This window comes from Haemaphysalis longicornis, unplaced genomic scaffold, assembly GCF_048455015.1.
Source record: "Haemaphysalis longicornis isolate Haplotype H1 unplaced genomic scaffold, Haemaphysalis longicornis Haplotype H1 scaffold_5, whole genome shotgun sequence".
Classification (NCBI taxonomy): Eukaryota; Metazoa; Arthropoda; class Arachnida; order Ixodida; family Ixodidae; genus Haemaphysalis; species Haemaphysalis longicornis.
In genome coordinates, this window is record NW_027526385.1 from 109,458,392 (window position 1) to 109,484,332 (window position 25,941).

Genomic DNA, 25,941 nt, shown 5'->3' on the forward strand with positions numbered 1-25,941 from the left:
TGTTGGACAAGGTAAGGTTTTAGCAATACCTTCATAGTATACGATTCCAAATGCCTAGCTGCATACAAATATGTTGGTTTGTACGCGTGCGCACATATGACCGTCATAGCATTATATTGTGACTGTCCTCAGCATACCTCACTTCTCAAGCGAGCAGCATTATTAGTTGGGCCAAGATCCAAACCTGCTAACACGCATCGTCATCATCATCATCATCATAATCATCATGACCTTCTTCTTCTTCGTTTTCTTCTTCTTCTTCGTCTTCTTCATCGTCACTCTTTTATCTAAGACAACTGCAGAATAACGGCCTGTCCCATCGACATCTATCTACTCTACGTCCGAGATGCCCGTGCCCAAGACTTTTCTTCACCCGGGAATGAAAATCTTCCCTCCATCCAGTTAACCGTCTTCCCACCTTTTAATACAGTCCCTCAACAGCAGTCTTTTTCTTATGCAATGGTCCACTAGTTATCATTTCACTGCGCTACATTGCCCGCCAAGTCCCTTTAATTTATAGCGAAGGTTCTCAATCGCCCGCTTCTGTGGTTTCGAGGCGCCATCATCCCTCGATGTAACCGAGCGAACGAAGAGAACAGCGAAGGCAGACGAGCTTTGAAAAAAATCAGTGCCCTTCCACTCAGTGAAAAGGGATGACCCACCAAGCTGCGCGCCCTCAACGGAGTTCGCGAAACAAAACACGTTTGTTTCTAATTTACAATTGAGCATAATTTCTAGCCAATTACCTGAATTAAATTTGGAAAAACCCGAGCTTTATCCTAGCGGACGAACGTAGAGCTGTCTCCTTCCGGTATCGTACGTATCTTACTGTTTTTGTAACCCCAAAATACACTCTAGCGCTCAGGACACCGGACAGGTTGCATTGGGCTGTTTGACGGCCACGTTTAAACCTCACGCCAACACAACTGATATGTCATTATTAAGGGCATAGAACCTATAGCTGCGCGTGGCCGGCCCTCCTCCCTACGCTCCCAACCCGTGCACACATAAACCGGAAACCGGTAATGAGTGACAATTTTCCGGCTTATCAAGCGTAGACGAACACCCCACTGCGGATATGGGCCACTCTGTGTGTAGTAACGCGTTAGCGGGCTTTAGAGCGCCCATACAGCAAGCAGAGCACAGACGCAGATTTCTATTGACTACCATTCTAATCCGTCTGGTCCGAGTAACTGATTGCCATATTACATGATAGCGCAGTGCATGTTTGAGCACGCACCGAGCTTTTAATGCGTTGATCCGTTTTCTATAGCGGGTGCTGTGTGTACTTGTATCACTTTGGAAGGAAACAGCAATTTCGTCGGCTATGCGTCAACCTTGGCCTGACTTTTCGGTCTGAGGCCAACAACGTCTTTCGGTATTTGCAGCTTGTACTACGAGAGAAGGCCTGTTGAGGGGCTATGAATACTATTTTTCTAAATGGGTTCAGGTTCACGAGGTTGGTCCACAGTATAAGACGTAAGCGTTAGGCTTACCGTTAAGTAATCTCGAAATTCAGATTTACTACATTACCAGAACTGCCATACTAGTTGTAATTGCTGTCTACGCTCACCTCAGGACGTGCTGGTAGGACCAACATCGTGAAAACGCAATCTGCAGTCACCCCTCTCTCTGCTGGGCATGAATGTTTGCGGAAGAAAACAATGTACTAGAGAATACGGGTAGCTTCACGGATTCGGCTTCTGAAAATGGGCTTCAGAATGCAAGCTTCAAGATTTTCCCGGCAAACCAGCAGACGCCGGCTCATTGAGTTTTCCCCTGAAAGAAACAGATACATTTTTCTCATGCGTAACCCTGTTCCGTCATCTTCTCTTCATTTTGTAAAAGTTAACAGTGCTTCGAGTGGACGTCTTCGTGGGTTTGCGAATGCACCCACCACATGTAATAACATTACTTTTCCATGCAGGTCTTTTAAAAATGAAATATTCTTTATTTTTTTGTTTTTCCAGATCCGCTAATTCTCCGTGGCTTGATGCCATTTAAAAGGGCCGTGGATGATGCCCTTAAAAAAGTTGTCGGCTCAACGAAGGTCTTGCTGGAAGCCAGCCACAAAGTCTGCCGCGTCAGAGAGTGCAATTTGGGCAATCTCATCACCGACTCCTTCTTCGACTACTACGCCAACAAGAAAAGCAAGGTGTCCCATGCCTGGTCTGAAGTCAACGCCGCTGTCATCAACGGAGGAACCGTTAGAGAATCCATTGGACAGAACTGTAAGGAGGTTTTTGTATGCACGTGGTTCACACACTAAACTAACCGCGCTCTTTCGTGTATCCATTACTGTTTCAAAGAACACATCCAGGTGGTTGCTTATGTAAAACGTCGCCAAAGGCGCACCCAAGCAAATACAGTCACACGATCTACCAGCTTAAAAATACTCTGTGCCGCATCAACATCAACATTAGCAAATATGCACCTTTTCTTTTGAAAGGGTACAGCTTTACCTGGCACCTATTTACCAGTATTGTATTTTAGGATCTACAGTCCTTCGAGTGATTGTCAAGATTTTTTGTAGTTTACCTAATATGTCCGCCGTGAATCCCCTTGGGCCTGTCTTGGGAATAACTATTTTCGTGCCACGCGACAATCTGGCTCAATTTTGCTCTCGGCTGTGTTCGCACCAATGCCCCGACCTGCACCTACACATGCCGCACGCTCTGGTATTTGGGACGATTAGGTGGAGCAATTGCCGGCAGCTATGCAAGGCTAAGTCCGCCTTATTCAACAATACTTACTTACTTACTTACTACAACTCCCTCTCGCCACTACGCTGCATCTGTGCTTGGCACTTCCTCTCCCCCTCCCTAGGATATGCACTCTCCACATCGCTGCGTCCGCTTTACGAGCCTCCTCCAATAAAATCCTCAATCGGGACAGCTTCGCTACTAAAAACAACAAGAGAATCCTTCTTGAACTTGTCCTGCCGATGCTGCCTCCTCTGTTGATACGCCTGTGTCCACATGGCTATAAGAGATTGCGTCACTGTCACTTCCTCTTGGCTGTCCTTCCCTCCACCCGCGAAGCACTGCAGCTCAAACCACAGGTCATGCACTCTTCTCCCTCTCCCACGACGGCATCACTTTTCCGCAACAGCTGTTCTTGCTACCGGAGAAATACCTGTAGACAAAACTGTCGCTTCGCTTAGTTCCCTTTCGCGTCGCTCTGTCAACAGGCCGAGCAGTAGAAAAGGACACAACGACAGAATGGGAAGAGCGCGTGGGGAGAGCTGCTTTAGAGGGGTCAGAAAACTGCCTTTCCAATGCCGGTGTCGTTGACATGGATGAGACAATTGGGAGTGTGGCTCACAAGATGGCTCTGCCTCGGTCGTCTTGAGACTCCCGCCACCGCTGTACACGCTCTGTAGGACTGAGTCCTCAGCCAATGCGGGCGACGAAAGAGCAAAGAATTGCAATGACGGTGACGAAATGCCCATAGTAGTGGGCCACAAAAGAGGCGAAAGGCAGCCAATGCCGCTTTTGAGGCGAGCAAATGGGTAGACTGAAAATGCTAGAGCGCTAATCACGGTTGCCAAAGTCTTCGAGAGAAGAGCCATAAACATCGCATCGTGGTCTTTTGAATTCCGAGGAAGGCATGGGCATCGGGCCGAGTCTCAATTAAGCGAGGAGTTAGAGCGAGATGTTCCCGCGTTTTAAAAAATATCTGAATGGATCTTCCTTTAAAACTGTTTGACGACATCAAACTTTGTCGATAATTTCTAGTGCAACGTGCAGATTTGTGCACAAAGTTTTGTACGTAAAATAGCTAAAAAGATCGCTGTAGAACTCTACCTCCAGTCTAGTCAGTGTTGCCAGGTCTGGCGATTTGTCGCCAAACTAGCGGCTTTTCTAGGCTCCTGGCAACGGAACTTTCAGCGCAGCGACTTGGCTGCATTTAGATGCAAAGCATCTCTTGCTCTCGGCTCTGTCGTCCGTCCGTCGTCCGTCCGCACCTCTCCCCCTCTCCCCACCAGCTGTGCGATAGCGCGCGCGCTTCTCCCTCTCTTCCCCACTGCACGCTAGCTGTGCGATAGCGCGTGCGCTACTCATCACCGCAGCTGCGCGATAAGCGCGCATGCGCGTCTCCTCTCTCATCTCCTCCTCTCCACTCCATCTGCTCTATATAATAAATCCGGTCCGCACGCCGCCCCCATCAGTTGCTGCTTCGGTTGAGTCACGCTGCGCCGTCCGGAGTTTTGTCATTTTCCGTTATCTGGATACCCAATCTCGTGAACGTTCAGAACCTCCGAGATGCTTTGCATCAACTCAGGGTTCTCTCGCGGAAAGGTGGTGTCATTTTTTTGTCACCTTTGACTTTTGGCGATTTTACGTATTTTTGGGAACTCCCGACGCCCCGATTTCCACAAAAAAGGTTTCAGATATTACCTTGCAGTGCATTTCAATCGTCGAGACAAACTGAACAAACGAAACAGAAGGAACTTTTTGCTAGATGGCGGTGATCTTTAAAAGTACAGATTAGGTACCAACGTGTCAGTTACTCATGCCATTCTTGATAAACCGCAGCGGTGAGCATTTTGTTCCTCAACAAACCGCACCAATGCACACGCAGGGATTGTCGCTGGCGTAACAATTAACATTTATTAGGCAGAAAGAGAATGTTGTGGGGATATGCTTAAATGTGGGCTGCTCTCATTTTTGGCGCCTGTATAGCTTGCGGGGCCCTTTTCCCAGGGGTGCGAGGAGTACTCTCTGCACCCCCTCTCCATAAAAGGCGTCCAGGTAGACCAGTTCGTTAAGAGTGGCGAAGGCTGTCCAGCGGGGGTGGGGGAACTTACTCACGGTCGCGCGGGACAACTGGAGCGCCTGACTCCGTACTTTGCATGCTGCCTGGTTCATAGTTTTCGCTTGAAGGGGGCGCCATGGTTCCCACTCATGTTAAACACGGAGCGTGCCGGGCGTCGGATATTTTTTTTTAATATATCCTCTGGCTTCGTGCTCTCTTCTTTGCCACGTGATCTAAGTAGTGATTGGTAGGTCGGCCAGTCCTTAGACCTCCCTCGTCTCCCCTGGAGTCGAGCACCCTCAGAGCTTCCGCGGGTTGCGCCGTTGAAGGACAGCTGTTAATTTCCTGGGCCGCTCGGTTCGGCTTTGTGGCTTGCGGCGTACATGCCGGTATCCTTTCTTGCCCCAAGGCAAGGTGTGTTTCCCAGAGCTGTTGTTGTATTGTGGCATCCCACGCATTAAACGCACTTCTGCAGTGCTACGTTGTTATCTCGGAAAGATTACACACGCGTCTGAGAGCCGTCTCTGTCTTACGGCTTGGCTGGCTCACTCGAACGCATGGTGGGACTGTCCGCATCCGGCGCTGTATTACGCATCAGAGCCCCACAATGTATGCATATATTGCAAAGTATAAGCAAGGGATTTTAAAGTACGGCTTTTAAAGTACGGTTTTAAAGTTCGTGACAGGGTAGCGAGCACCGGAGCAGAACTGAGATAGGAGATAATGGTGATGGTTGAGTACGGTGAACGACGTTGAGGCATAGTTCCTTGGATGTCCATTCCAAGCGATGCAGATGGCACTTGAGTATAGCTAGCAGGAGGCACGTAAAATTTAGCACATAACCACCAGGCCATTTCCGGAGGAGGGTGTTTCTGACTTGGCTATAGTCAGCGCTTGCAATGTATGTGTAGGAGGGGGAACAGAAAAAAATTAAGAGGAAATAAAAGGCACGACTCAAGGATGAATTTATCTTAATAAGCACAAGAATATAGCCTAAATTGAAAAAGCGCCTGACCGTCGTGAAAATTGCATTTACGCAACGCTTTTTCGCTGGAGGAAAACACCTGCTTGGTTAAATCCCATGTCTTTCTAGTCAGCAATGTAGAAAGCTTCCTGCAATTCACGGGTGATTTGCTGTTAGTGTTAAAGCCAATTGTTATTGGCGTGAAAATTCAGAAAGCAGTCACACCTAAGACAGTGTGATGACAGATGGAAAGAAACCGGATCTTTCAATAATGAGCGATGCTTTCACAGGTGCACATTGATTCAGCGATCCGTGGAGCCAACAGCATCAATTATCTTTATAAGTTAGGGATGAAGCCGAATGGGATGAAGCGTCCCCTGGCTGTTGGTGTATCTGAGGGATCTGGTCTTGTGGCTGTCAGCCGTCGCAAGCCCCCAAAAGCTGTGTTTGTAACAAAACTGGTTCCGTCTAGAACTTCAGCTCAAGTTTTCGAGCACCTGTCCGGTGTGGGGGCGGCCCCGATTGTGTGCAAACGTTTAAAGACGAGGCATGACTCTTACGCCTCTTTCTACGTCGCTGTGGACGACGCTTGTTTTGAGCGGCTCAAAGACCCTGCGCTGTGGCCTCGGCACTGTCTTTTCAAGCCCTTCCGTGGTGAATTGCATGAAAAAATGATTCATGCAGAGCAGCAACGACTTGATGATGATGGCAGGTAATAGTAGCTTTGATTGCTTTTATCAGAACGTCCGTGGACTTCGCACAAAGTCAGCTGAATTTTTCTCAAGTGTCGTTTCTTCTTGCTAGCCTATAATTATTCTGACAGAAACTTGGTTGTACCCGGACATAAGTTCCAATACCTTGTTCCCTCCGCATTACCAAGTTTTCCGGCATGACCGTGACCCGTTGCACGATAAACAACGGGGCGGTGGTGTGCTTATTGCCCTACATGACTCCATCAAGTGTAAACGCCGCCTTGACCTTGAATTAGAGAGTGAGTGTATTTGGTTAGAGGTGTTTTGTGATCGGGGTGAACGGCTCTTAGTGTGTACATACTACATTTCCCCCGAGACACATGCCAGTTAGTTCAGAAATATCCTTAGCACAATCGAAACTACAGTAATATCTCACAGTGATCACCATTTCCTTGTCACTGGAGACTTTAACGCACCGGGGATTTCTTGGGAGACTCAGCGGGTCAGTCAGGCGTCTCATGCAATATCTCCGAAGTGTGACTTTCTATTTGATTTTATTTCCTTTACTTCCTTGCAGCAGTGCAACCTCATTAGGAATTCATGTGGGAACGTCTTAGATTTGTGTCTGACTAGCTTGGAAGCTGTCGACGTCTCGCGCAGTAATACTAACCTTGTAAAACCGGACAAGTTTCATCCGTCATTACATATTTCATTGCATAACGTATCTCTCCTTCATTAGAGTCCCCCTGTTTGCACACCAGGAAGCAGTAGTTACGACTTTGCTCATGGTGACTACATTGGTTTATTTCACGTTCTTAGTAACACTGATTGGTCACCAATAGCTAACCTCAACGACGTTGATGAACAGACCGATTTTTTTACTGAAGTTGTTCACGATGGCTTGAGGAGCTTTGTTCCCCGAAAATTTGAAAAGAAAGGCAATTTTCCGCGTTGGTTTTCTGCTGAACTTAAACGAGCTTTGGGGAGGAAAAATCGAGCGCAGAAGCGGGCAGGAAAGGTGGCAGAATGAGTTTCGTCAACTCAGATCTCTTTGTAAATGTCTGGTTAGGCGCGATAGGTCGAATTACATTGCCGCGGTTGAGGCTGATGCAACACGCAATGCAAAAGCTTTCTGGGGCCACGTCCGTTCTCAAACATGTAAAAATTCACCTGGGAACATTAACCTCATCGATGAACGAGGAGAGAGCATATCGGACGTTGCCAATGCCTTTGCGCGACAATTCCGTTCCACTTATGGCAACAACAGTGCAGCTTGCCCCCCTCCACAATCTCTAGGTTACTGTAAAAACTCAGAAGTGTTGGTTTCGGAAAGTCTCGTTTTGAAAGCTCTGAAACAATTGAAATCGTCATTTTCATGCGGCCCTGACGGCATTCCTTCTGCCGTACTGAAAGCGTTTGGTGATATCCTAGTTCTAGTATTGACGTGTATATTTCAAACTTCTCTCAAGTCTGGCAAGTTCCCCGCTCGATGGAAGAATGCAAGGGTTGTTCCTGTATTTAAGACAGGTTCAAAATTGGACCCCACGAACTACCGACCGATATCTATTCTATGTGCTGCTTCTAAATTGTTTGAGTCAATACTGCATAAACTACTCACATTCAGTATAAATACCACATTAATACCTGAACAGCATGATTTTTTCGCGGGCCGATCGACCACTACCAATCTCGTCAACTTCATGCTGCATGCTTCGGAAGCTGTGCAAGGGAGAGGTCAACTTGATGTAGTCTACTTTGATTTAAGCAAGGCTTTTGATGTCGTCTGCCACGAGCTCTTAGCCAAAAAACTATCTGAGCTTGATATACAACCATCCCTGATATCTCTTATATGCAATTATCTATGTGATAGGTCATGTTTCGTGCATGTAAATGGACAGTCTTCTCTTTCCTATGAGGTCACCAGTGGTGTCCCTCAGGGCTCAGTTCTCGGGCCACTTCTCTTCTCAATCTTTATAAATGATGTCGCGACAATATTTAATGATTGTAATTTTCTTTTATATGCCGATGATGTAAAAATATTTAAATCTGTTTCCAACTCTGCCAGCTGTTCCGCTCTCCAGAGAGCAATCTCGTCCTTCTCGCATTGGTGCTCATGCAACAAACTCCTCATTAATACATCTAAAACTAAGGTAATGACATACACAAGAAAGACTGACAACATCTTGTTTCCCTATAACATCAACGGTGAATTACTCCCACGTGTGGTAGAGGTTAATGACCTAGGCGTCACTTTCGACAGTAAACTGAGCTTCTCTCCACATATTCAGGTAATTACTCGTAGAGCTCTTCGATCGCTTGGCGTTGTCTGTCGCGTGTCCAAGGAGTTCAAGGAGCCGCTTTCTCTTCTCAAGCTCTACACAAGTATATGTCGTCCTCAGCTTGAATATGCATCTGTTGTCTGGAACAGCACGAGCAAAACAAAGCGTAAGCTTGTAGAAAGGGTCCAAAATAAGTTCATATCTATCTTCAACCATCGCTTTGGCGATAGTAGTAATTATAACCCTGGATCGCCCTCTTCATTGACGCTATCATGCTTAACTTCCAGGCGGAACAAGGCTGATATTCTCTTCCTCTTTAAAATTATGCACGGCATAGTGTCTTGTGGTGAGCTGCTACAGCATGTTCGTCTTTATGTGCCGCAAAAGTGGACCAGGAAACATGATACCTTTTGCAACCCCAATTGTCTGCGTGTCTTGTGCCCTGTGTTCCGACTGCAATGCACGTACAATCGGTACTCCGATTACCTTGATATATTTAATGATTGCCCTACTCTGTTTCGCAAACATGTCTGTGAGTTTGTATTGGCGTAACTGCCAACTTTTCTTATTCTCCATTTGTCTTATATCCTTGAGTTCATGCACTTAAATGACTTTCATTCCGTAACTTCAACATAAGCTATCCTTTCGTTTTTTTTTTGTATTTTGTATTTTATTTTGTATTTGAGAGATGTGTACATTATGTTTCGTGTGTTTCTGTTTCCGTGCGCCAGCACAAAGGCCCCCCCGGCTGTTCATGGGCACGCAAATAAATGATTGATTGATTATTATATTATTATTATTATTATTATTATTATTATTATTATTAATTATATTAATATTATCAATATTATTAGTGGTAGCAGTAGTAGTATTACCAGTAGTAGTATTATTGTTATAACACCAGACAGATTATCTGTACTTGAATATATATATATTATTACAGTGACACAACCAGGTACTCCATTCGACCAGTACCGTCGGTAGTGATGTAATGAAAGCTGTGTACACGGGAAAACACTATTTGATAACTTGCTCAGACATTTCTAGTCAATGAATTGTTCAACAAAGCTATCTATTGGGGGGATGTAATGAAATTGCCTGATACATCGTCCAGCAATACATCGTCGTTGCGGGTTGGGTAAATTATTCACAGAAATTTGGAAAGATACTTTTCGCGTCGAATTGGAGTCTATCTGAAAAAAAAGCATAGTCGTTACGATTTTCTGAAAAAAGAATAGTCGTTACGATATTTGAACCTCATAAGCAGCCGTTGGCTGCAGTTTTATGCACAACTAGAGTTACTGTAACATAATCATTAAAAGTCGTGAAGGCGTCAGTTTATGACCACCAGAGGCTGACGGGCCCATGTTGTTCTGACCTGATCAGTAATGAGAACCTGACAAGTGACAGTAATGCATGATGATCCTCTGAATTAAATGTAAATGTTTCAAAATTTGCTTTTTTTGTAACACCGCATCATCTCTTTAATTTGTTGCACTGGGATAACAATATACATTGTGTGTGTAGTGGTAGCCTATAACCGGTGACACGTGTAACTGCAGAATTAGTGCCAGGTACAATGTTTTTTTTTTATTGTGCGCGTCATGTTAAGTTAAACCCATGTGCATTTACTTCATTTTCAGCCAAAGTCATATTGCAGGACCTCCAACGTGCTATGCCAATTGACAACGAGCTCGTTCTCTTGAACATGAACGGTTCGCAGTTGCATCAAATGTTTCAGCACGCAGTTTCCAGCTTCGGCTCCGGGTCGTCCCACAACGGGAAGTTCCTGCAGGTGTCTGGTGAGTAATCATACTCTGTACTTACGCCGAACGCCCTAGAGAGAGACGTCGCTAGGAGAACTACTTTAACCCTCGTAGTAACGATTACAATCTCAAGAATCTCCAATATCAGGGTAACAGAGAACTTTACTGAAAATTCAGGCTTACCAAAACATTCAGATTATGGAGTTGAACGCGCCAATGCTACACATTGGCTATGACTACCGGGAACACGGACAGGCATTTTTGCTGTTCTCGTCGACGTGAAAAGCAGCCACCGCGGCCGGGATGGATCACGCGTCCTTGGCCTCAACAGTACAACGGTAGCAAAACTTTTAAGAGAACTGTGACTGTACGGAATCCCAAGGGAACAAGCAAACTACTGAGTTTGTTCTTAAGTTAGTGAGCACTGAACTTTTCTACTGTGTGTGTGCTGTCTGTGCGTGTTTCTGCGTTTGTTGGTTTCTGTGGGCTTTTTTTGCGTTTGTTAGTGTTTCTGTGTGTTTTTGTCTTTGCTTCCTTCTCTCATGTTCAACCCTCGCATGTTCACATGGAGTAGCAAGCCAAGCTCGCTGCCCGGCTGACTTCTCTTCATCATTAAAGGCAACCCTCCTCGTGTTCTGAGCATAGAAGAAAGATTTAGCACTGTTATTTTTCCGCGAGTATTAGGATTAGGCAAAAAACAATCATAAAGTTCCATACCAGCCAATATCTACGAAACATCTGCCTTAATCTTTTTACAAGGGATCACGTTATCAAGGCTATTGCAACAATACCACGCTTGCCTGGACTGTTAGGACGAATATTGGCCAAGCCGTTTAAAAATGTAGTTGGAACTTAGGCCTGACATTTCCCCAAGTTTTACGCGCTTCTGTCTAGTGTGCGTGAGCGCTCGTTGACGCCAGGGGCTTTTGATACACTCCCAATATCGCACCACAGTGATGATTTCACTGGGGTGCCTCGGTGCCTACTACCACCACATCAGGCAATTAAGACTTGGCGGTCAGAAAGGACGAAGGGGACGTCCGCTATATCGGCCTCGCTACGAGGTTGTTCGTGGATAGCCAGTCACCCAGTTGGTTCTTAGGAGGACGCCTAGAGCAGCGAAAGTTTGACGCCAAAATGTGGACTGGGTGCATGGCGGAGTGCGGCGTTCGTAGTCAGCCGCGCTCCAAGGATTGATCGACGGTACCTCGCAGAAAATGTTTTGCATGCGAGTATATTGTGTATACTTGCCTGCGGTTTTTATCAAAGCTGTATGTGACTACTAAGCTTCCAGAGATTTTCCGATGTCCTTAGATCAAATCTTCCGATTATACACGTGACTTTAAGCGCGGTGCGTTTCCTTGCACACATTTTAACTCTGCAGTATCGAAGGGTTTCCGTCCAAAACAGTGCACTGCAGATAAAAATAGGAAAGGAACGCAGCCATGCAAGTAAAGAGGCAGGCAGCGAAATCCACCACGTTCGTGAACCATTCGAATTATACACGCAGGAATAAACAGCGGCACACAGCCTTACAGATCGAATGCATTCGAATGCGTTATGGGAAAGCGGATCACGGAGCAAATCGTGTGAAACGGCACGAGGACTTAGCCCTTCTACATCGCGGGGCAGCAGCAAATGGTCTCGGGCCTTCGGCTGGACATTGATGGCTTTGCATTCACGACCCTTAAGAAAGGCTTAGGTGTCCACAGACTGTCATCACACAAAAGGTTAGTTCCGATCACACTACCTCTGTGGTCGTATTCAGTGATTTCAATGTGGATGCGTTGGAGCAGAAAGCATGTGGCTTGCACTGCCACATAGGTGCATCCAAACTGACTACCCGCTGGCGTACGAGCATCTGCTTGACCTCTTTTTTAGATTGTGTGCAGATGCGAGTATGCGGGTTTATATCATAGCGACAAAAAAGGCCATCGTGACCATCCGTACTAAGTGGCAATGGCTTTACACCTCCTCTAGCAATCCACATTGGCAGGGCTGCATTTCCTTGAATTTTGTTTACCCACAAATGACTCATCGCACACCAAGCACATACGCAAAAGAATAGGCATTTAGTTTATATTATTGCGGTGCATATCCAAATTTACACGTTGGGTATGAAACAGTAACCGTCCTGCCATGTTATGTCGATCATCAAATCCTTAATTGCGACCATCAAAGTTCATTCCCCTACCCATCCAACCTAAATGAACCACGCCATTTTGTTATACTACATCATTCTTTGAGTTTTAGTCTTGAATGTGGTCGTTAATGGTTGGTTTGATGATTTTCGTATTTGTGTCTAAAAAGTGAGAAGATTTCGTTATGAGCTGTATGTCACACGCAGTGACAAATATTCATATGAAATACATTGGCTTTCCCCCCAAATTTTGTCACATTCAGAACAACTAGGAATGAAACTAGAACCAATGTTGTGGCTTAACGCACCGAAGCAACATTTGGGCTATGAGGTGTGCCGTAGTGGAGCACTCAGGAATAATTTTGACCACCTGGGCCTTTTTATGCGGGCCTAGATATGGATACACAGGCGTTTTCGTTTTTCGCCTGTGTATCCAGAAAACCAGAAAAGCGGCCGCCGCGGCCGAGAATAGAACCCGCGTCCTTGTACTCAGCAGCTGAATACCTATCTCACTTAGCCAGCACGGCGGGTTTATATATCTTTATATAAAATAAAGATATATATTTGCAAGATTTAGGTTAAAGATTTGGTGTATCTCACACATCAGACAATTTACGTAAACCGAAACCTTATAACGCGCGCTGGTATACAAATGTAAGAGCAAAAATATATATGAAAAGATTTTCATGTCGGGCGGGGGCCAAGTAATCGTGGAAAACGCCTGCTGGCACGTTGGCCATTTGCCCAACGATACTAAAATGCCGTGCGCCATCACCCCCAATCCCCATGCACCATGCGTCGTTGGCTTGCCTAAAGTTTTCGAGCCAGCATACATTCGCGGTCTGCCCCACAATTCCCTACGTAGCACGATGATCTTGTGATGGGGTGCGTTTTTTAACAGCGAAAGTGTTTAGCAAATCGTAATCTTTTGTGCCTGCAGTTAAAATGCCAAGAAATTGCCGAGCGCGCGCACGTGAGCGCGGGCCTCACGGGGACTACCGGCAGTTAACAAAACCAAGAAAATGCCGACCGCTCGTGTGTGCGTCCCTCGCGACGACCATGCACTGTCTCCGCCGCACGTTTGTTAAGCCAAACATATCCACTAAGAGAGATTGGCCAAGATTCCCCCCCACCCCCCCCTCCCAAAAAAAAGCATAAAACTTCAGCGTTCGCCGTAATCGTGGAAACACTTGCTCGGAACGAGAAAGACACGTCATAGCGTACGCTCCTCCAACGTGATTTTGCAATGGTTAGCACTGAAAGAAGCTCGCAATTATGCAAAAATGAAAGAATCTCGCACTTATAGCAACCAAAATAAAGTAAAGGGCGTTGAGGCAGTGAAGAAGGAGCAAATCGGCTGCAATTGCGCACTTAAACCTTCGTGATGGTCGGAAAGGTTGCGTACAGCTTCGCTACCTTCAAGTGTTACGAGTTACTGTTAGCTTCCTTCATTTTTTTTCGGTCCCGGCTGCTTAAACGCCACCTGCAAGTTTAGAGCACGCATCAGACGCATGTACTGAGAAATACTTCCCCATGCGGCAAGCCGCGTTGCCGAAAGGCGAGCGCCATTCGGTTGTGTAAGAAACACAGCGATGATTTAAGGCCATACCAACAAAGCAGCAGCTCTACCGGGAAAGTTCGAGGAGGGAAGAGAAAGCTTCCCTTTCGAACTATTCGTCTATAATTACTCCAGTAAAAGCGGGCTTTCTGTATTTGAACGCCTACTTTTATAGGGAAGCTGTATAAGAAAAAAACCACGTAATCCCACGTTCGCTTCACGTAGAGGGCTCCGATGGGCAAAGAGGGTAGGGGGTAAGAGTAAGAGCCCGTGCTATAAATAAATGTGCGCGCTAACTGGGTGCTTTCAGCTTCAATCAGCCCTCGTCTTTCGTCTTCAATCAGCCCTCTGCGGCGTTCACTGCGTGTTCGCGCCGGCCGCGCCAAGCAGCCTGGCATCTGTAGCCATTCGTGCGACTGTATATGCGATGCTTGCGGCTGCAAAAGCGGTTGTCATTCTGTTTCTTTACAAAGCGCGCGGGGACGAACAGTTCTTCTGGTCGTATTTAACTAAGTGGAAAATTTACTTCATCTTCCCGCGAGGGGAACCATGGGGTAGATGCGACGCATCGGGGGTTGCCGTTGCGTTTCCGTTATGTTAGCGTGTGGATTGCTGTTGTTGGTGTCCTATTTACGCAGCATGTTCACCCCCGATGCGTCGCATCTACCCCATGGTTCCCCTCCCGGGAAGATGGTGTAAATTTTATCGGGGTTGCCGGTGCTTGTTACGGTTGCGCCGACCATCGCAATATCAGGCCTGTTAGTCTCCATTTCAAATCATCGGCGGTCACCGGAGGATGTCATCGGAGGAGCGCCGGCGGAACGACTGAGCGGAGCGGTGCAGTTACCGCGTTTATATGCACGGTGAGGGGAATGAGAGAGAGCACCGCAGAGCAGCGCATGCGCATGTGTTAACCCGCACCCACGCACAGCTGGCACGGCGACGGAGCGAGCGCAGCCGAGCGCTAACACGCAGATGGCGCTGCGGTGAGAGCGGCGCTATCGCGCAGCTGGCGCGGCTAGGAGAATGGGGGAGGGATGCGGACGCCGCCGGACTACGCCGGAGGGACAAGGCGGGTGAAAAAGATGCGTCGCATCTACAAGCTGATAAATATTTCGCTCTTCCTTTCTTTGTAACTTAAAAAAACCTTCCCACTGGTAACCCAAAATAAAGCTGTACAGCTTACATTGTTTAACCCCGGAGCTCTTGTAGCTGGCCGTATTAAGTGCCGCGTAATGCGTTACGCGTAATGCGTTGAAAATACCAATGCAGTGCCTAGCGCTCGTGAGCGCGTGTGGCGCGGCGACCGCCAACCGTCTCCGGGACGTGCAGTGGCTTGTTTGGTAAATTGTTTATTGAGCTTAAAGGAAAGGTGCTAAAAGGAGGTAATTAGCCTCCTAAGTTCTGGAGCCCTCTGGCCCGGGATGCCTTCATGAGGATTTGTAGCTTAGACAATTACACCACCTTCCCGTGGGGAACCATGAGGAGGATGCGAAGCATCATGGGAGTTCCTTGTAGGTTCCGTTGTGTTGACGTTATGTTGTTTCATTTATCGGAGCACGAATGAGAACGTAGTGTGAACCCCCATGTAGAGACAGAGAAATGTAGAGAAATGTAGAGACAGCGAAGAGACCGACACCCGCGTTACCTGATCGAACACCTCCTGGTTCTCGTCTTTCTTTACTGCGTGCTCACGCTCCTACCCCGCTGCCCGCCGTCTTCGTCCTCTTCTCTGGTTGAGCTGCAAGGCGCGTGGCGCTTCCCGCCACAGCTTTCCCGCGGGAAATTCAACATCCTCCTTTAAAGTTCTCAGTTCGTCGTTTCCGGTGACGTTCAGCTTCGCGTGCCTTCGTTGTATCAGTAGCTTCTTGACGTAGTTTGAATGAGGGAAGGACATAAGGCGCGTTCGTATCACATGCTCCCGTTTCGGTTTGTGGCGCAGTAGAAAGAGCGACTTCCCTTTGCGGCCAGAGAGTCGTGGGGTCGAAACCGGCCGCCGCCTAGCTATTTCTTTTTACAGTGGACTGCGCTGACGTCAGCCCAAACGTTGATGGGGCTGAAGAGACGCGCATGCGCAGTAGAGTGCGGATGGCGTACAACAAGAAGGGAGGGAGGGACACAGCCCCGAGCATGAGATGCTTTGCATATAAAAAAAAACTGGCGTAATCCCGAGGAACGCCTCGCGTTGCCTACCAACCAACAACTCCGCGGCAGGCGCAACACCTGCTCCACGGAACCTCGACGCGACTCCAGGAACGCCGCGCATGCGTCATGCACGTACACGGCAGCGCTTCTGTCAGCTGTCGTCGAGCGCTACCCCCCATGCAATGCTCGGTATGAGGAACGCGGCGATATCGATGCATATTCAATTCAATTCAATTCAATTTTATTTTTTTCTCTCAACATAATACAATGTCGATGGTCTCCCTGGCAAGAAAGCTGTTGCTACAGCTTGTCGGGGCCAGGGAGCCAAATTGGCAGCTCAATGACGACTGTACAATGCGATTAAAACAAGGAATACAGCATAACAGTACCTCTGAGAAGGCCGATAAACATCACGAAAAAAATAAAAACTAAAAAAAAACATTAAAATACTTGTATAGCGAGTTTGAACGCATTGGTTCGGCGTCACATAATCATATACAGGTAAAAAGAACAGACGAGACAATTCACGCATATTTACACAACAATATGGAAAATGGAATTCAAAAACAATCATTTCCGACAAACGCATCACGTAAGGAAGCCCGTGTTAGTGTTCCGTAATTGTCGCTAAGTCCCTGTAATTTATTTAATATGCTTGGAATATGGCGATGACTACTACTAGCACAATGCAATACGCCAACTGAAGACGTAAAATATCTTGCAAACCTCCTGTAACGACGATGATGATTGAACGCGAAGCTTTCTCGTGATGGATTTTTTGGTTGGCCAATCCCACACAGCGAGTATGTGCTACTCTGCAGGTACGCTCACTTTTCTAGACTACCCACAGCAAGTCTCGGCTGTACACCCAATAGGTCTAACGTTTAGGTTTGTGGTGTACGGCGCGAATCGATACCTGCTGCTTGGCGTTTGCTTGGACCACGTCGAAATGGAGCAATTATGCTGACGTGAATGCGTGACGTAGGCGTGAGAACATTGAAAATGCTATCTAGGGAATGTGTATCGCACTCAGGGTGAACTGCCTCAGTGGTGCCTGTTCTGGCTGAGTTAGTTTCTTTATAAAAAAATTGATATAAACGCATTGCTTGCGGAATCACTGATGCGTTTTTTAGTGTTTGTGCTAAAAACCTATTTTATGTCTAAGCAGGTAATAAAGAAAACAAAGAAATGAAGCAATCACATAGCCGCCGGATTCATAACACCAGGGACCTAAATTCGATCCGGACAGGGAACCATTTTAAGTGCATAGCATTTTAGGGGCTCGCCTTGTCGTCGCAGCTCGCTGGCTGTAATGCCTCGGAGTCAAGCGACTGCCGTAATCAGGATGCGTAGCGAAATAATGGACCCAAGTAGAGACTGACGGCGTACCGTAACGGCGTGCCACAGAGGCTTCAAAAACCAAGCGGTTTTTAGAGCCGTTAACATTCGAAACTCCGGACCCACCGGCGCTTCTCAATCATATCGCTGTTGTTTAGCACAAACATAAAAGGCAGTACTTTTACTTCGTGCTTTTGCCACACCGCATATGAAAGGATGTTTAAAGATAGTAAGAGAATAGAAAGTAGAAAATCAAGAGGGAGAGGGGCTGCAAAACACAGATATTTACGAAACCGATAGATGTTCGAGTGTACAGGTATGTATGCAGTTCATTTGCGTGCAGAAAGTTCATCGCAGACCTGGAGTATCTATCTTCCTTTATTTGAGGCTAAATCTGCGTATATAAGCAGAAGTCCCTGCGTCCATTTAGTTAAGAACGCCTGTCGGGTTGGTTTTCATGATAGTAAGCTACAAAAATGGCCGCCAGTAACAACACGTTCCAAACCGCATAGTAAGGGGCCGGCACGTGCGGGATGAGAGCAAGCACAAAAAATTGGCCGCGTATCTGCTCCTTTCGTTGCAAATATCGTCAAAAGACGATAGTCTTTATCGACTTTTGCCAAGTAAATGCCTCCCTTCGCTTTCCCGCTCACCTCTCATGTTGTTCCTCTTGCGTCGCGGTCCTCCGAAGGTAAAAACGCCAAAGGTTTGCTTAAATTATTTTAAATTTCCCGCGTTCCACGGCTCCAAACCGGGTGTCTCGATGCCAACGCTGCCGTACGGCGAAGACGCGCGTGAATCGAGGCGCCCTACTCTAACGTTTATAGAACCGCGTTTCCCTAGTCCACGTGCGTTCCAAGCAGAACGTGAAATCTATCTTGTGGAACCTTTCGTAACTGTTGCCACTTGATTTGTTCAAATGCCGCCAGAAGCTATATGGCGCGGGCGACAGCAGGCGACGGCGGAGTGATATTTTTTTCTTCAGTTGATGAAGTATTAATTCTCGCCAAAATCAAATATGTACGATTTGTTATAAAGGAACGCTGCAAATATCACTTCTGTATTAATTTTTTGTCTTATATATGCGTAATGACTTGATGTTCTTCAACAATATTGACAAGTATGAACATTACACCGGACTTAGACGAGCACATTTAGCTGTGACTATATAAGACTATTACGCAGGCATTGTTTTACCAGAGTCCGTCAATGCTTGATGGACTGTGGTTTTACTTTGGCCGGGTGGCTGAATCGAGTCACAGACAGACAGACAGACCAAAATATCTGGGTTTAAGTAGCCCAAGAAAGACTATCGTCTTTAAAAGAACAGAACTCCCGCTCGCACTGTTCTCGGCAGGGGGCCCGCAAGCTCTGCGAAGGCGGGAAATTTGAACTGCATTGGACAAACCTCTGTTCCATTCACCAAGAGAGGAGTGAGGCAGGGCGCCGAAGAGTGTGATGGGTGGTAGCAGTGAACGCATAATGGTGCAACAGCCCATTATGGCGAATCTCTGCTCTGCGCTTCCGACAGCTTTCACGATGAGTGGAATGGCTTCAACTTTTTTCTTTCTCTTCAACCACAAACATTCAGCATCATCGTCAGAGAAAGTTGAATTTCCTGCAGGGCGTATTGGCATACAACGCCATCAGCACGGACAATAAAGCATCGCTTTATAAAACATTTCAAACTTGTCCAAATGCTGGGTGACGTGCTTATCAGTGCTCGCGTAGGAAGAAATCTTCCAGCATTGCTATGGTACAAGCCTTACGCCACTTAATTCAAGCTTCGCCTGTTTTCTTTTTCTTTCTTTTACCCGCAAGGTATCGTGGCCAACCATACTAGAATATTCTAGTAACGTTGATTGTGGCAGTTTCTACAAAGGTTGAACTTTGCCTTTATCGAAACTTCCCATCTTTCCCTAGGAATACGTGTAACCTACGACCTTGGTCGCCCAAGCGGCTGGCGAGTGGCACGGCTCAGGATCTTGTGCACCAACTGCACCGTCCCACGGTATGAGGACGTTGACTTCAAGAAGAGGTATACCGTCGTCACTACCTCGTTCATTGCCAACGGTGGGGATGGATTCAAGTTCGACAAAGGCGTTCTCAAACGCTCAGAAGGTACGTGAGCGAATATCTTTATTTTTATTGCTTGCCATCCCAAGCGCATCGTAAAGCTTCCTAGCTAATTATTAAAACACGAGCCTACCGATTAATGAAAAGGCAATGCGTAGGGTTGCTTGCCGTTCGAGGGGAATTTGCTTTCTTCCACAACGGGCCCGTTAAGAAGGTAAATGGAAACCCTAGGAGCTGAATCAGTTCCCGTCGCAAGTTTTGAGAGTAAATGCACTGCAAAAAAAACTCAAGCATGGAGAATAAGGACGTGGAAAATGGCATAACGACTGTGCGATATCCTCAGTTTTTTATTTACTGTAATAAAATAACTGTATTTTTCGAAAAAGAACGTAAATAACCACCTAAAAATGCTACACGTAACTTACAAATTACAAGGCGTTTTACAATATTAACGTGCGCGTGTGTGTGCGTGAATGTGTGTGTATGTGTCTGTGTGGGAAAGAGAGTGAGCAAGAGCGAAAGAACTCCACAGTTTAAAAGCGTAGAGTTGGAAAGCGAAATATCGCTGTTTCTTCCCGATGTCTTCGTTGCATGCCGGACATTCAATTTGGCACAGAATAAGCGTACTGTGGTATTGTACGAAATAATTGTAATTTTTTAAGTAGTTCACATTGTATACTATAAATTGTTTCGCAGCTTTTTACAGCAGATGTGAAACTTGGTCAGTAATACCAAATGGCGTTTATATATTGCGATTTCTCCTGTATGATCAATAGTGTCTGGAGCAATATTAGATAATAATGATTTAACTAACCACAAAACCCTGATTGCATGTCGCACAATTACACACATGTGATGAGCTAGCTCACTTTATTAACTCGGTGACACCATGTTTCTTGTTCTCGTGAATTTGTTGAAACCTGAAACTTTATTTTGCTGCCGCAGTGTCCACGTATTTTTCATTCTTTAGTTGATGTGGCAACTCTACATTGCAGGTGTCAGCGCGTTTCACGTTTTCACGAAGTACTTCACCAAGTTATCTCCCATCAAGACAGCTGAGGAAGGACGTATTGTGGTGAAGAATCGACCTCCGAAGGGACAACCCAGCTCTCCAGCTGTGCGACCAACTCCAGGAACTGTCCCAGGTCAAACACAAGTTCCAGGATCTGTCCCAAGTCAATCGCAGATTTCAGGGTCTGGGCCAGGTCAAGCACAAAGTACAGGTGTTACCACAAGTCAATTTGGCCCAGGGCAACCATCGAGTACAATGCCCGCGTCAGGCCCGCTTGGCCCAGGTCAAGCCCCAAGTACAGGTCTAGGTCCAAGTCAATTTGGCCAAGCTCAACCATCAACTACAGTCCCTGCCTCAGTTCCGTTTGGCCCAGGTCAAGCACCAAGTGCAGGCCCTACCGCAAGTCAGTTTGGTCAAAGTCAACCATCAAGTACAGGGACTGTCTCAGAACCGTTTGTTTCAGGTCCAGTACTAAGTACAGGCACTGCCCCAAGTCAATTAGGCCAAGGTCAACCACCAAATACAGGGTCTGCTGCTCCAGCAGCGTTTGGTCAAATTCAACCGCCTAGTACAGTGTCTACCCCAAGTCAGTTTGGCCAAGGTCAACCGTCACCTACAGGGCCTGCGTCGGGACCATTTGGCCCAGTTCCAGCACCAAGTCCAGGTTCTCCCACAAGTAGCTTTGGCCAAGGTCCACTACAAAGTACAGGTCCTGTCGCAGGATCATTTAGCTCAGCACAACCACCCAGTCAAGGGCCTGGCGTAAGTCAGTTTGGCCAAGTCCAACAATCAAGTACAGGGTCTGCTTCAGGAACGTTCCCTCAAGCACCAAGTGTAGGGCTTGTCCCAGCTCAGTTTGGCCAAGGTCAACCACCAAATACAGGGTCTGCTGCTCCAGCAACGTTTGGTCAAATTCAACCGCCAAGTACAGTGTCTGCCCCAAGTCAGTTTGGCCAAGGTCAACCGTCACCTACAGGGCCTGCCTTAGGACAATTTGGCCCAGTTCAAGCACCAAGTGCAGGGACTGCCACAAGTAGCTTTGGCCAAGGTCCACTACAAAATACAGGTCCTGTCGCAGAATCGTTTGGCTCAGCACAACCACCCAGTCAAGGGCCTGGCGTAACTCAGTTTGGCCAAGTCCAACCATCAAGTACAGGGCCTGCTTCAGGACCGTTCCCTCAAGCACCAAGTACAGGGCCTGCAACAGGTCAGTTTGGCCAAACTCAAGCATCAGGTGCAGGTCCTGCCCAAATTCCGCTTGGCCCAGTTCAACCATCAAGCCAAAGGTTTCCCCCGAATACGTTGGGCTCAGTTCAATCGTCGAGTACAAGTCCCGCTCCAGGTCAGTTCGGGCTTGGTCAAGCACCCAGTAGCGTATTCACTCCAGGGTCAACCCCAAGTCCCGGGTTTAGTCCAGCCCAAGCGCCAATTTCAGCATTTGGTCAAAGTCAGACGCCACCTCCAGGGATTGTCCAAGGTCAGACACCAGCTTCAACGCTTCCCACCGAACCCACTGGACCAGGAGGTTGGAGTTCCGCATAAAAAAACTTTATCTGGCGACATCAGCCTCGTTTCCTAAAGATATTAACGGAATTCATCTCGTTTCTGACGCTTTCCTAAAACTAGTAGTATTGGCGTTGAATAAACCAAGGGTAATTGCGTGCGTCACATAACATAAAGACGAAGAAGCTAAAAGCGAAGAAACGGGCCGTCATGTAGAAGGAAAGCAGATGCTCATAGGTATTGTTTTCAACGCATCTAAGAAGGCTTAAGCGGCCAGAGAACTTTATTTTCGCACTAAATATATTTTTACAATATTGACGATTTTTACATCATCTAGGTGTAATAAATCGCATTACCGTATTTATTGGAAACATTCACTATGGCTGGGCGTGGCAGGTACGTTTTTGGCGCAGTTATTTGCCATAATTCTTGCGATGTGTTTTGCCGTGGGCACCGTGTTACTGCATCTGTTGTGTTAACGAGAAAATTTCATTACAAAAAACTGCTGCCTTCAGCAGCGGAGTTGTGTTCTGTATCAAAAGTGCCCACAACATCTGCTGTTCCCAACAAAGTTGACGTGCATGAGCCGCACCAATAACCGCGAAACTTTCTAGCGTATAATACCGCGAGCTTATGAAAACAGACGCAGCAGAAGCGTTTCGTATAATGAAACTGTGGTAATTGAATTTCTAATAGTGACTGACAAGATGTAGGTACGATTACAAGAACTGAAAGCTGTGAAATGAGAAAGCAATAGAATCTAGACAACAACTCGCTATTTTCTCCCCATTAGATCTTTTTGTGAGATTTTGCTGGATTTAAAAGCTCCACTTCAGGTAGTGCAGATATGCGGCTTTTGAGCCGTTACGCAGAGATATATGGAATACGCCAGGCCCCCGCCTTTCGGCCAAGTGAAGATATTTGGAAAAGCACGATTGTGTGCAATACATGCAAATGTATGCAAAACAATGAACGCCGCAGCTGCTTGAGTTTACAGAAACCTAGCAAAACTGGCCAAAGTGTCTAAGGAAGCTCCAAAATGATTACAAAGAAGTGGGGTAAGTGGGTATGAAGAATAAATAACCATGTGTAAAGGGGAAGCACATCGGTCATGTTTCTTACACGAGCCAATATATCCTGAGTGCAGCACACAACACGTTGGCGCGATGAGGACTAAAAATGACGTAACCTTCCACACTTGAAAAGGGTACAAATGACCCGGCAATTTTTTTCCGCGCTGCCATTGCCTCATATTATTTTTATGCAGAGCTTCGTTGAGGAAGATGGTTTTTCAGATATCTCTGGTTACGAAACTCTCGGCTTCGGCTGTTGGGCTGACAACAGTGTCGCTTAAGCCCTCATTCCCACAGCCGTTTTTCACCCCGTCACGTCACTGTCACGTCACCGTCTTCCGTCATGGGCGCCATTTTTCGACCGATTTCTCGTCGAAAACGGTGCGACGGTGACGGGAGGCCGAGCTCTACGTTTCCGTCACGTCAACGTGACGGGACCATGCCCCGCGCTAAACCAGCTAATCAGAAAACACATCTTTACGGCTAGATTTAGCGAAAAGTTAGCACAGACCATTTTCTTTACTTTTCCGATTAAAAACGCTCAATTCTAGGCTAGACTGATGACTAGGAAGACGACCCTGTAATCTGACGGAGAGCTCCCGTGTAGATCCAGTCTGAACACTTCTCCGTTCCGTCAACGTCGCTTTTTTTTTGACGTGACGGTGCCGTGACGGAGAAGGTGACAGCTGTGTGAATGAGGCCTAACACAGGAAAGTTACACCTGCCGTCATGGATGTAACCAAAGCGGAGAGGCAGGAAAGAATACTGATCCCGTAATAAAGCCAGTCGTTAACAGCGACGCTTCCATAAAACAGCGTTTTTAGAAAAAAAACTATGCTCATTGTCTCCCGAGCTTTGTTTCTCATTCCAAGTCGTGTGCATAGAACATCAGCTCTTTCAATGAACAATCATTGTTCCCGCCTGAACTTCGGAGCAGCTTTCAATCGCGTCACTGCCTGTTTAGCGTGGAAGTACGTTGACTCATTTTTTAATTGCGGCAGCAGCTCCTGAGATTGGCCCCTGAGATTGACTAATTTTAGAGAAGTTTAGGAGAATAATTATTAGCACTAAAAGAACCTTATATTACTAATAAGCATCTCACTTTCCTTGAGTAAATTTATGGAAGTGTAACAGAACAATCAATAGCACTAGAAGAATAGATTACTAATAAGCAAGTAGTTATAACCCGAAATCTTACAAATAGTGTGGTTACGAAGATTAGAAAATGAAATAAACAATGAGGTAGCGCCAACAAATAATGCACAGATAATAAAACAAAACTACTTAGCTTCATCTCCAAGAACGTCGGTCAGTACACGGGCTTGCACCTACTACAGCTAAGGAAAAGTACTTCTTTTTAAAAAGGGAGGTTATTGCAGGTTACTATAATCAATTTATAGCAGCTTTAGAAATCCGCCAGAAGCGGATACAATTTTTTGGGGCATTTTTAAGAATGAACGAATGTAGCAGAATCACAGTCCCAGAAAATACTTTGGCAACTCCTTCAGCACAATATTCTGAAATACTTATGTTTCTCTTGATACCTTAAAAACATAGTTCGACATGTTGCAATATCAAAGAAAGAAATACAAAGAGGGAAACTGCCTAATAACTCAAATACTAATGGAATTCGGCCCGTTTGTGCTTTTGACGTTTGGTGCTTACTATTGGAAATACTTCGTATTCATTTTTTGTATGCTGAACATGTCGTAGTGAATTCGTGCGGGGTTTTAAATTGAGACGGTTCTTTCTCTACTTGCCTAGCTGTTTGTTGCGCTAGCCCTCGTAAAAATTTTGTTTCCAACAAAGAAAACTAGAAAGAACTTCCGTGTCCTCTGACGCGTAACTTGTCTTACCAGAGAAATCACAATTGTTGCTCGGTACGCCCGGATTGAGTAGGTGGTCATTTGTACTTCAGCCGGCCACCGGAGCAGTAGTATGCTTCCACCGCGTTATCTATTTTTGTACTTCTTTCTCGTGTCCGAGAACAAACAGCACCATTTACTACAGGTAATAAAGAGCTACGTTGCAAATTCCTGAGTTGTGGGCTATGTCTGTTCCCTGCCATTGACATTCAGGCGGGCAAACAAGCATGGAAAATAAAAAAAGAAGTCAGGCGGTTGGCCAATGACATTTTACAGACTATGTACAAACGCCACAGTTTCTCAGAAATACGCCTTTGTTGATCTAAGGGCCTCGGCAGGCCTATTACATAATCTCCACCGCCGAAGGCTGTACAAAGCAATTAGGTCAAACATGCATTAGGGTGGCTGACCAGGAGAGCCGAATGGCAAAGATCGCATTGAGAAAGGCGGGATATCCATGACTTCTCTGTGTATCCGCTGCGAAATGCCCCATAAAAAGCAGCATCTCCGCAGTCTATAGAATAATATTTAGTTATTATTTATTTATCTATTTATTTATTTTTATTTGTTTATTTATTTTTATTTATTTATTTATTTATTATACCCTCAGAGCCCGAATGCATTAGAGAGGGGAGTGGGTAATACACAAATACGGTGAGTTAAATTAGAGGCAATATAAAGCACAAAACATTTCCTAATTATACAATGTTAGCTAGGTTACAAAGCAAATAAGTACAGTAAACAGTAATTAGAGGCAGATAAGTAAAAAACA

At 46.2% G+C, this 25,941-nt stretch overlaps 1 protein-coding gene across 1 annotated transcript; it reads left to right on the top strand.

Annotated features, from left to right (window-relative positions):
• The first annotated feature begins 1,965 nt into the window (after nt 1–1,965).
• Nucleotides 1,966–25,295, top strand: LOC144138680 (uncharacterized). The gene is made up of 4 exons (XM_077671079.1): nt 1,966–2,231; nt 10,337–10,495; nt 19,564–19,761; nt 20,712–25,295. The coding sequence occupies exons 1-4, from the start codon at nt 1,994–1,996 to the stop codon at nt 22,268–22,270; spliced, it is 2,154 nt and encodes a 717-aa protein (XP_077527205.1). The 5' UTR covers nt 1,966–1,993; the 3' UTR covers nt 22,271–25,295.
• Nucleotides 25,296–25,941: the final 646 nt, after the last annotated feature.

Coding starts and splice junctions, on each gene's coding strand:
- LOC144138680 (XM_077671079.1), top strand. CDS start 1,994: ATGCCATTTAAAAGGGCCGTGGATGATGCCCTTAAAAAAGTTGTCGGC. Junction 10,496..19,563: donor GAAGTTCCTGCAGGTGTCTG/GTGAGTAATCAT, acceptor ATCTTTCCCTAG/GAATACGTGTAACCTACGAC. Junction 19,762..20,711: donor CGTTCTCAAACGCTCAGAAG/GTACGTGAGCGA, acceptor TCTACATTGCAG/GTGTCAGCGCGTTTCACGTT.